Source organism: Colias croceus, chromosome 15 (genome assembly GCF_905220415.1).
Source record: "Colias croceus chromosome 15, ilColCroc2.1".
Lineage (NCBI taxonomy): Eukaryota > Metazoa > Arthropoda > Insecta > Lepidoptera > Pieridae > Colias > Colias croceus.
The window spans coordinates 4,456,625-4,469,363 of record NC_059551.1 but is presented as its reverse complement, the minus strand read 5'-3'; the positions used below and the strand labels follow the sequence as shown (position 1 = coordinate 4,469,363).

General features: G+C 33.1%; 1 protein-coding gene across 7 annotated transcripts in view; it reads right to left on the bottom strand.

The window, feature by feature from the left end:
• The window catches only part of LOC123697877 (dual 3',5'-cyclic-AMP and -GMP phosphodiesterase 11), a 194,564-nt gene that overhangs the window by 100,203 nt on the left and 81,622 nt on the right, over positions 1-12,739 (bottom strand). For 2 of the 7 annotated variants that reach the window (XM_045644437.1, XM_045644438.1), the window contains exon 2: positions 7,679-7,980. The exons of the other annotated variants lie outside the window; for them this stretch is intronic. In XM_045644437.1, the coding sequence (XP_045500393.1) occupies positions 7,679-7,811 (133 nt within the window). In that variant the 5' untranslated portion in view covers positions 7,812-7,980. The remainder of the gene's footprint in view (positions 1-7,678; positions 7,981-12,739) is intronic. 7 annotated transcript variants of the gene reach the window in all.

Here is a 12,739-nt window from a genome sequence, read left to right as displayed (position 1 = left end):
TAGTATGTGGCTAGTAAATCAAATTTATTTTTAAAATCTTTTTTGCACAGTTACTACAAAATTTCGAATACAACAAAGCGAATGTAGCGTGTAATTTGTTTTTTTTATTGGAAATGTAAAATCTTTAAGTAGTTTCACTCGCGAAATTGTTATTGTTACAGGTAATCAATCTATTAGACGAGCTAAAACATTATTCATATTTGTTCTGACTTTTAGAAATACAAGAAAGAAAGAACGAAAATACCTTCCAATCTCTGATAGGCCAATGATAATCTAACTACGAAAACAATATGTTCAAACAAACAAAGATCTAAGGAACATGACATTAACTTTATGAGAAAACAATTACATAGTAAAATATAACTTCTGGATATGACTCGTAACAAACGAATAAAATGTAGTAATAAAAAACAGAAAAAAATAAAGAGGATCGTTTCAATGTCTTATTCAAATATTCATAAAATGAACAATACATAAAGAATACATAAATGTAAATGATTACTCGCAATTACAGTAGTTTTGAATTTCAAACATAATAAAATAATACCTACAAAAAAATACTGTATGATAACTTTTGGTATGTAAAACGGAATTTTAATTACATTTAACAGAATTAATTATTTTTGAAATTCATTATTTTGAACCGACCTTGACTAATATTTTAATGTTCGACTAACTCGACTGACTTAGCGTTAAAATAATCCTGAATTAACATAAGAAAAGCAACCCTAAATTAAACCGGAGACTATATACAATCTTTTGATCGTAGTAAATTTACGTACCTTAACCCCTTACCGCATACAGAGCCATATATGGACGACGAAGTTTATGAATTTTTTATAGGCTAACTATAAACAATATCTAAAAAAACTACCTTACATCTTAAACAGTATTTCATCGAGAATTGGAATGTAATTAATTTATACAGTGTAAATATTATCCATCAGATATATTATAGATTTAGTCTAGCGCGTGCGACGGTTTGGGTGCGCGGAAAAAACCGTGATTTTCAAATTAAGATTTCAATATCAAAAAGGTGAGTAAAGCCATGAAAAAAAATATTTCTTCATTCTTTAGTCTTTCTAAAATAAGGTAAAACATTTGGTTAGGTTGTTTTTTTGCTTTAATCATGTTTTTTTGTACTTTTCCAAATCTGTCATATTTGGCTTCGTATGCATTCCGTCCAAAATATATTATGTCATATGTGGCTGGGTATGCATTCAAGCACAGCATTCAAGGATACTTTCACTGATTGTTCCAGTATCAATCCTAGACACTTTTATCTCACTATGCTAAGCATGTAAATATTATATCATCATCAATAAATACAGACTCATGCTATATGCCACTGTATGATTTTTAATTAGCCGTTTCAGAGCAAATGCGAAAGTCAGGGAAAGCTCTTATTACCAAAAGACGTGGTCGTCTCTCAAAAACTTAGAAACATCGGCATCTCTGGAGTCTCCTCAGTATTTCTGACTCGCCAATTACCGCAAAAAAGCTACGAAAAACTCCTGCAGGACATCTAGATTTTCACTTTGATTCTGTACGGTCTGATGGGATTAGTCATTACCGAATTTGGAAGAAGAACGCCCGTCAGCTATGCCTATATTGTTCCAATTTCGTTCCTTCACGTTATGTGAAAAATATAACGTGTTTTTATGTTATAATGACAAACGTAATTGTTTTAAGCAATTTCACGAAGTATAAGTTGGCTGTGATTCTGGGTGTTATTTAGGTATCCATATAAAGTACTAACATTTCGCCCGCGGCCTCGCCCGCGTTTTCAAAGAAAACCCCGCATAGTTCCCGTTCCCGTGGGATTTTCGGGATAAAACCTATCCTATGTGTTAGTCCAAGTTACCCTCTATATTATGTGTGCTAAATTTCATAGAAGTCGGTTCAGTAGTATTTGCGTGAAACAGTAACAAACAAACACATACACATACATCCACCCTCACAAACTTTCGAATTTATAATATAAGTAGGATAGGATTTATGTAAAGTATATGTAGCATATCAGTTGACTAAGCATTCAGGATACAAGCTTAAGTTTAGTTTGGGGCTTAGCAACCGTGTGTGTGAAATTAATCCGGAATATGTTTTTATTTTATTAATTAGTTACTTTTTTCTAATTGCATACGAAGCCATATATGACAGAAAAAATACAACAAACACTGCATACGAGTCCATATATGGCGCCGTTATATATTTTCTATAATATAAGTAAATAATTTTTTTTCTCAATTTGATCTCATAATGTAAGGTCTAATAAACACTTTTTTGCAAAAAAATAATTTTTATTTCATCTCCTTAATAATTCATGCAATAAGGGGTTAAATTTAGATAAAATCTAACAAAATTAAATGATTAAGAAGTGGAAACAGTACTAGAATAGTAAGGGCAAATAGGACGGATCGGACGTTTAACACGCCAGCCAAATTGTAGTTGATGATTATTTAAGAGCACTCTTTTACAAATTCTGTATACTTTCTATGAAAAAGATGTAGGGAGAAATCTGAAATTGCTTAGATGACGTCATGTTTAAGTCATTAATTAATTGAATACGATTACGCAGCTTGTTACCTACAAAATATGTAAATACAAATAAATAATTCAATTTAACTTTTGAATCTTTCTATTACATAGATTTTAGTTACGCACGCTTTTAATTGTAGTTTCCATAGAGAACTATCTATCGAATCAAAATTTAACACATTTTAAAAGTGTTACATAAAGATCTTGGATAATCAAAACACTTGTGTTAATCAAACAGAAATTCAAGTGTAGATATATTATATCTAAAATATTTCAGTGTCAATCAGTTGGCATAGTACATATTATGTTCAGTAATCATGTAACTTCTATAATAAACCAATTTATGCAAGGTCCTTGTTTCGATATTTTTTAGAAAACCTAAATATGTAGCACATCATAAAAACCGGCTTAATTTATAGCAATACTGTTTAGGTCAATCATGAATCATAAATGTTTATTTTAAACCCATAATGTCTACTATAATAAACCTTCAAATCTTAACAAAATATTTTTATTTCCGTACTATCTGTAACATTAAAAATATCTCTATGTTTATGCTGTGGTTTGCCAAAGTTTTTGGATATTGATTGATTGATGGTATGTAGGTACAAACTTATTTTTATATTCAACATCATGAAAATACTAAGTTTTAGCCGTAAATTCAGTTCGTTAGTTCTACGGGAAAATAATAGAGTTATTGTCAGTGAAAATCCCAGGTTTATTATATGATTGATATGATTCATCACACATTCCTATACGAGTTGCTAACATCCCATTACCGTAATTTAGTTTAGTATAAACGTAATCAACAATTATTTCGTACAGAAATTTTAATATTTCTGAAAGGTTAACATTTTAATTAACATCATATTGTAATAACCAAACTACTATCCGCCAATTAACTACATAAACACAAAAAATGTACTGTACAGGAAAAACGTATTATAAATTACAAAATTCTACTTCTTACAATCTAGATACGTTATTTCATATCAGACATGAATATCGTATTGGAGATCATACATAATTCAGCATTGAATCCGGTGACATGATTCTGAATGCATGAGATTGCATTCAAAAATGTCGATTTACATGTCAAAATATTATTTTGCAATTGCGAGCTTTTACTTATAATTGGTGAAATATTTTAATTCAATTATTCGTTCACATACCAGCCGCATGGGCGATATTAGTTAGTACAATCTTGGTTGGTCAGCGGTCGGAGCAATTTCAGTTGTTCTCTAAATTGCCCCTGCTTGCCTATACACATCACAATTATTATTATTAAGAAGCCAATTAAGAGTCCAATTCCAATATTGCCCCTGCTGCAGGTACGTGAGTAGTGAGCCGGTCTAAATAATTGTGTCACTTGATGCAATTGCAGTTAAATAATTTATTAGTTTGGTTAATCAATATCTTATTTGTACTTACTTCGTTCATTTTATAGAGGAAATGCGTTAAAATAAACGTTATAGGTATTATTTTTTCAGGTATGTGCGTGGGCGGCTTAATAGTTAATAATACAATATAGAAAATATAATATGTTAATGACTATAAGTATTGACATTAAAACCTCTTCATTAAAGCCTTAAATGTAGGTATAATATTCATTAATAAAGTAATGCGATTAAACTTATACCGTGTAAAGTATACTATATAACATTAATCACGATTGGGGTCTGAAGAGAAAGTTTAATTCGCTTTGAATTACTTATTACTTAGCTCATGAATAACTTTACCATCAAACACATTCCTGCACGTTCATCCTTTATGTATTCAAACGCAAAAATAACGTTTAATTATCATCTAATGCATGAAAAAGTGTGTGTAAAAACGTCTTATAATTCGAAAGAGCCGGCTGCACGCACGAAAAAACATGACTCTTGCGGCGTTACCTCGCTCTGAGGCGTTCCGTAAGGCTTGAAGTGCAAGCGAGAGCGCGGAACGAGCGACAAAGAAGCTCCATCAGTATTTTATTAAGACATTGTCACGTTCAACTATCGTCAGTAAACCGACTTTACAGACAACCAATTTTTTTCTATAGTTTTTAGGTCCTTAAGAATTATTCCACGTCAGAGTGCCACTTATATTAAATGGAGGAAATTCCGAAATCAAATTTAATCTGCACGTCTCAAGCTTTTGACCCAGTTCTCAATAATTAGAGAAAAATGTTTCTTTCCACGAACATTCAACGATTTATAACGTTTAGTCACAAAAATTGGTATAAAAAATATTACTCTATCGTGTTTTTGTAAGAGCTATCGCTAATTTTTTCAAATGGTTAAATCCGTTACCTAAAAATCGACAAGCATCATGATATGGAAATTATCTAAAATAACACAAACACAAATTCATTATCATTGTCGTTCCATAATACAGATGGAGTTAGCCTATGCAATATGCAGTGCGTCCCTCAAGGCGACAAGGTAACGCAATCTCGGCCGCAACACTCGCATACTAAATACCTTTAATATATTCATCCGGGAAAAATCGTGGCCTACCTGCTCCAGGTCCACGCGACGCGAATAACAGAAACAAAAATTTTTTAACAAAAAGTTCACCGACTTGCTAAACAAGACATGATTCAATTTTTTTGAAGTGAAACTTCTTTAGGCACGTTAGCAAAATTTCAAGGTCGCGTCATGGAAATACCGTCACGTCATGGAGTAATGCGACGATTTTGCTATATTTGAATCTTGCCCAAAGATGTTTCACTTCTGACACGTGTGCTCGGCACACACGCTCTTTATTTTCTATTCTTTAAAAAAATTATAAAGCATTTAAATGCCATAAAACTAAAATTTCAAATTCAAGACATGATTTGCGATATTTTTGAAATTCGTTTTGAGGGCCTTATAATATGGAATAGTTCACCATATTATTATCATTTAGCAATGACATCGAATAGATGTTGAAAACAGTATAAAATATTTACTACTTTCCGTTGCGAAAAAGCGGGTCCTTATTCACATCGCTTTTTATATCTTTTCAATATATGTCATAAATCATGCTACATAACATATTTTGTCACGTGTTCTGCATTTAACATGCTAATAAATGGTTAATTAAAAATTCTATGTTATCTTTTTCGTATATTTTATAGATCTTATCTTTAAAAATTTATTTTGTTTAAATACGTTATTTCTTTCTAAATTCTCATAACTAATAACTAAATAATATAGCTTCCCGCTGAGCCGCAGTCTAATCGACCTTTTATATTACAGCCACCTGTCTTCATTAAGCGTTTGTGATTGGTAATTACTAGGTACATTCCTATGACGTACGTTAAAAAACCACGAGCTTCAATCTCAAAGGAAATTAATCTTGATCGTGGATAAAGAACAATGTCTAAAATACACAAAATGTGAAACGACTATAAAACTTGAAATAAAATTTATACCACTTTGCTCTCAGATCAAAAGCTATTGTTGTGAAAAACTGCATGCCTCACCCATAACTCATAAGCAATTGCTGGAGCGGGAAATTATTTACAAGTAGTAAATCCCCGAAGACAACCACTCCTTGGCGCCAGAGGTAATAAATTTTGCAAGTCAAAGCATTAAAATCTCGTTAAAACGCTCTCGAGTATCAGCGGTGCCCCCATACCTAGTAGTTACAGCTCGTCGAGTCTGTGGTTAATGTAACGTAATGAAACAACCGTCACTCACGAGATGGACGCGGTGCCTGACATTGCCAAAGCGCAACAAGTGAACTCGCCCAGCTAGTCGCCCAACTAGTCGACCAACTCGTCGTCCGATCCATCGCGCTAACGCTAGAATTGGATGCCGCTGATCGCTGCCAAACTTTATTGCATTTTCTGACTCTCGACCGTATAAATTCAAATAATTCTTGATTATAAATGAAGTGGATTAAAAGAATTGAATGCGCTGTTAGGATAAAAAACGTTTAAATAAGGTTTTATGTTATTATCTCCAATAAGAACATAAAGCCGTTTTGGTTTCTTTCTTTTGAAAATACGTAAGTACATCTCGAATCATTTTGTAAATCCTAAAAGGAACCAATTCAGCGTTTGGTGACCAATTTTGCTCCATTTATGGTCTACAGTCTACACGATTTCGGCAGCGCAAAAAGTTGTTTTTCAACACGCCCATCGTGTTTCGGTCTTGATTTTGCTCACGGCGAGAATATTTGTCGCAAATTCACCTTTCAATTCATTGCTTCCAACACGGAGTCATTGTTTATTATTATTAGACTTGTGAAAACAAAAAACAATGATTGCCGTGTAGGGATCAACTTTATATTATGCTTTGGACCTTAGCATGGGTGCTTTAGGAGAAAATGTTTTGTTCTTTATATTGTAACGATGTCCTTAATAAGCTTGATATGTTGGCCTTATCAATTTACTTTTTTAATTTTAAGTTGTCTTTAAATTATAAATGTTATCACTAACTGTTAACGTAACTACCGCACGAATTGGCAATACATATAAAACACTATTTTAAGTTTTTACAACACGCCGAGTTATAAGCAGGCAACGAGTTTATGCCATATGGAATAAATTGCTTCCCGCCGATTAATACCAATAATGCCATGTAGAGACTGATGATACATACACAGATCTAGTTGGTGGATTGATCTAACGACCAATCGGGACGTCGAGGAATGCCGTCGCAAGGTCGGGTACGTTCATCGACCAATATGAGATTTATTTTACAATCTAGAGAATTATTACAAATATATCTCTGCAGCTATAGTTTTTTTTAATAATTATTCGAGATGTTACTGAGCTACATGGTTTATCAGTTATTAACTGCGCAATTAATTGACAGTAGGTAAATCAAAAAAATATTATTTCCACTCGTGGCGTTCACCTTTACGCGAATTGTCACGCGGTCGTCGTAGTACTACTCCATTATTCAAATAAGTAGGTAACAATTAAAGTTGAGCACGTAACCAAACTGGATTTTAATACTATGAGACAAGGTCACGGAAATATTACAAACTTAATTTTGCATATTGAACAATAAACAAAAACATGTTTGCACTAAATTGAGTTTTGATAAGCCGCGGAACATGAATACGGATCATATTTTATTTGGGAACACTCGAAGAAACACAATAGTAAAAAAAAACAAAAATGGATTAAAAAATAAATAAAATCATAAAAAAAATACTGTACCAAAACATTTTCTAACGAGTGGGCAATTCATCAAGTATTTCCAGGGTGTATGCGGGGGTTGTTTTTTCTTCTTGCAGCTCCTATGAGAGGGGTGAGAACACCGCTCAAGCGTCTTGCCGTGCTTCGTGAACATTCCGAGTACACACTAACACTTCCATAGAATGTTACATCACTAACACAAGCACAACACTATTCGTTAATCGATGATCCCATCACCGAGTCACCACCACAATTCACAGAGTACTCAAATCATCCATAGCCATCACCATGCCAGGCAAATAGCGCACAGGTGCGAACTTTAACTGCAAAGAAAAGAAACAAAAATAATGTAGTAGCCCTTTCCCCGTCAGAAAATAAATAAAAGCGAAAATATAACTAATGAATCAAAGTAGAGTAGGACGGTGACACATTCAATAGTTAAGTGCTCTATCATGAAAGCACGACAAAAAACATGTACGTTATTTTTTTAACGTCGCGCCGCTCCGTTATGAAATGAAAGTACAAGTCTGTGTCAATGTCTCACTAGAGAACTGACATATATTCACCTTCGCCTATTCGAAACCTCCTACATATATATACAAAAGTACATCAATAATTTCACGTATCGTAACGAGATCATCGATAAGCAGAACCGGTAAAGCCTGTTATAATAATTTATTTTATAAAATAATATTATTTGTATAGAAACAACAGTGCGGTAGACGACACCAAATGTGGTAAAGGTCTCATTACGAAAGGAAAAATACAAAACCGGCACCTACTGGAAGTTTTTTATTATAAAGAAGAAACCGAATTGGTTCAACCAGAATTTGAGCGTCGCAAAATAGCAAAACGTTATTTATTAAATTCTATCAACAAGATTTACTTTCATTCAGCGAAATTGAAGATACAGCAATTTAAAAAGAGGTTTGTTTAGTTTTATCAATGCTACAAGGCCGAACTTTTTAAACAATACCATTCTATGTAGAGCACTGAAAGTTTTCAAATACAAACAGATGAACATTTTTATGAAGATTCAGAAGTCAGAACTATAGATTCATCATTCAACTACAATAGACGACAATCAAGGTGAAACATAAACGAACAAAAGTTCAAAGAAAACTATTAGGAAAGCAAGACGTTACCGCCTGACTTGTTTAGCATGCGGTCACAGACCGGCGAAGGTCAAGGCATACAATCCACGTACCTACGAGCAGAGCACAACAAGGACAGCTTTATCGTCTTCCGTTAACTTTATGAAAACGAGTTCTGTTTCAATACTCATTCGATGAGGACTGACGATTTTACTACTGTATAGGAAATGCGGATAAGTATCTTTTGATTTCCGGCAAGACTGGAAATACCTTTAACCAAGCTCAATATTCGGAGAAATAACCAATAAAACATTTAGACTTTAATTCAACCGGCTTATCCGTATTGAAGTACTTTTAAGGAAAGTTATCAATTATAATTTAAAAGGCAATAAATACGGTTTTCAAACAATCAAAACATGGATTTATCTTGCATTTAAGTTGAAAAGAAGTCATAAATCTGAAAATATCGCCGCTCCACCTAGTTCTATCTTGTCCTCTTGTCTCTATAAATTTGTCATTTGTCACAGTAGTATTTATTGGTAGTATGGAGAGTGATGTACTCCGAATATGGTATAAACAAGCAGTGAGATATAAGTCCAAGCAACCGGGTCCACACGACCAGATAAGAAACCGGATATTAATAGCTATTTCTTTTATACGGACGTCAAAGGAAATAAAAATAAGATAAATGTATTTGATAATATTCAACTTATGTCGAAACTGAAATCGTTTTAAATATTAATGATGGCATAATAATTATTTACGAGTTTAATAGTACCTATACTGATATACACAAGTAAAAATATTTAAATTGTTTGGTACGATAGCTGTTGATGGTAACGAAGCATAAAACAAAACTAAATAGTTTTTATTTGAATCTTTTCAACCAGATTCGTATTGTGAATTATTATTCTTATACCCTTTACCAACCCTTCAAAATATAAGGTTTCTATTGCTTTATCGACAAAGTCCAGACAGCAGACACATAACGACTCCCTAGACAACAGATGTTGTGGTTTTGATATCTGAACTCGACTTACATGAAATTGACCCTAACGTGGGTTTTAAGGCGAAAGAGGGAGGTGAACGTTCATTCGAGCTATGACGTCACGAGAGAGTCGTCTCGCTTAGAAATAGACGACAAAAACTTCATATATCACAGATATGCCTCGAGGAAACACATCCGTCGTGACATTCAACTTCCTCTCGAAGAAATATGTTCTTACAACTTCGATATTAGGCAATTCGAAAAGCTGAACGTAATAAACGAGTAATGGATATTTATCACGCTAATGCATTTATAATGTTTATAGATGCACCCGTCTGAGAGACGCCAGTCAGCTGTACTGGTGTCGACTTACATTCGTCTATTGTTTCGCTATTTTCAATTGTAATGCAGTAAGGACTGAGGCTCGATGAAATGGCTGTGCAAAGAATAAAAAGTCAGCAATCGACGCGAAAGGTTTTCAATGTTCGCTTATCAAAGCGTATAATATTTTCACAGCAGTCAGTTTGCACAGCAATAAAGCAGCAACAGTGTTGGTAACATTATGTTTTAGTGACGGCGTATCGATTGAATTAATGAGATGTGGGCACACGTGTGGTCCGTGTGTAGAATTGTGGATAGGACTGCAAACGACCACGTTATCGCTTTAAGAACGTTTTATAGCCACATTGCCATTTAGAGACAATAGAGAGAAGTTATTAATGCCTAGTGTATCAATATTTGGACGGAATAGTACAACATTCATTAATCCTTTGTCATTATCAACCAATGGCCGAGTGATAAAACGTTAAATAAATTATCGAATGGTTCTATTGCGACGAGGATGAGATACTTTATTGCAAGCCAGTAAATTAAATTATAAGTACGATCATATTGTACGGCTGGATATCTCAAAGCTTGGAATTTAATTTATTTAATTCGTGCGGATTAATGCGATTAATTGTTGATAGCACAAATGTAAAATGAATAAATAATTTGTTTCAAAAGTCTCAGGCAATATCAGTTCTTATAACAAACAGATATTAAATATTCATCGAGTCAATTAAACCACGAATTACACAGAGGTATCAAACCCGCATATCTGAACAGTGAATAGATAATTTTACAAAATACCTAAATGTATTGAGTAATTGTAGGTTGGGGAAAGTTAAGGAAGACACAACTGAATTTGAAAGATAATATGGATTTTCTACAAAACACAAGATGAAATAGTTAGCTTGACTCAAGATTGATGACCACTTCTTTCAGTCGTTTTTCTTACGCTGAGTCATAGATTGGTTCGATTCAATGGAATCTTAACCGGTGCAAATAAAAACTATGTCTTGTCTCTACAGGCACGTGTTATGCTAAACTACCAGTTTCTTATAATGTGATTCAGTTAAACAATTTGCATGTTTTAATGAGTAACTACTAAAATATCGAGTTCTTTCATCAGTATTTTAATTATTAAATTTGTGAAAATATTTAATACTGATATTGTAAGAGTGTCAGGAATAATAGCTACCACACAGTCAGTACACAGTAATAAAATACCGTAAAAATCGAAACACAATTCCTAAAATATAATTTCTATGCAAAAATGGAAACGTCACCACCCACACTTAGCCCCAGTTATCTTTAAGTCCAATGTAATTGGACCAGCCTGTTAGAATAGGAACACAAATTGAAATTGCCAATTGCTACGATATTCATGGAAAAATTCAATAACACATCCATAGCGTAATATTTCTTTATATGACGGCAGATGTGTCTGTTAATAAAACTAACAAATAGCACAAATATTTGTTAGTTTTATTAAACGGTTTAATTGTAAATTAAATATAAATCAGACTAGCTGTGCCGCGCGGTTTCACCCGCGTGGCTCCACTCCTGTTGGTCTTAGCGTGATAATATATTTATAGTCTATATTATTCGTGAATAATGTAGCTTTCGAATGGTGAAAGATTTTTAAAATCGGTCCAGTAGTTTATGAGCCTATTCATTACGATCAAACAAACAAACAAACAAAGTTTTCCTCTTTATAATATTAGTGTAGATATGATATAATTATATTCAGTTGTATAGTAGGTGCCTGCAGGAACTATGAACTCTTATTTTTTGTACGTGTTTTAAAATTTAGTAGACACTAAACAGAATATTTGATCACATTCTTGGAATATACTCTCAGCTACTCGCAAAAAATATAAAAGGATATCTTCTAAAAGTATCATACTTCTAAAACTAGACTAATTTATACATTCTGCATATACTATGCAGTTCGCGAGATTTTGTATCAAATGCAAATTGGAAAACTTGTGTCAAGTGACTTGATAATATAAAAATATTTTCTTTGAAATTCAAGCTAAATTTATATTTAACAAGTTTTACAAGCAAATTTCTGGAATTGGGCGATCTCAGTCCCTTGTGTATAGAAAAATTCATAGAAGACTTTAAATTTACTAAGACATCAACCCATCTTGGACCAAACAATTTTAGAAAATGAGATTTTTCTCAATTTTCTTTTTTTATATTTCTCGCAACATAATTATAATATAATACACCTACATAGTCTTTTTTTTAATATATGTTTGTGTTCCATTTTAGAAATTATAGATTGATGATTGAATAAAATCATAATTGAATGCTGAAAAAGCTTTAAAATTGACTAAAGATAAAGCCTACTCAATTTCGCAGGCCCCATGCGTAGGTTGTAAGCCCCTTACGCCCTCCTACTTACAGCCTTAGATAATTATGATATTCATGGACACGGAGGCATTATTTAACTGTTTATTAGTACTTGTTTAACCTCGCGTTATCTCGCCAAGCCTCCTTCGTCATACCTACCTAACTAATCATTTCTTATCGCCGCTTCACAATGACGTGACGGTTAGCTGTTATGATTTCACACAACTTTATACACATTGAAAATTACGCGAATTAATCTTTAAGAAGGACAAATTAGTACACCTTATATAACAATTTTACAATAAAGCATTTCATTTC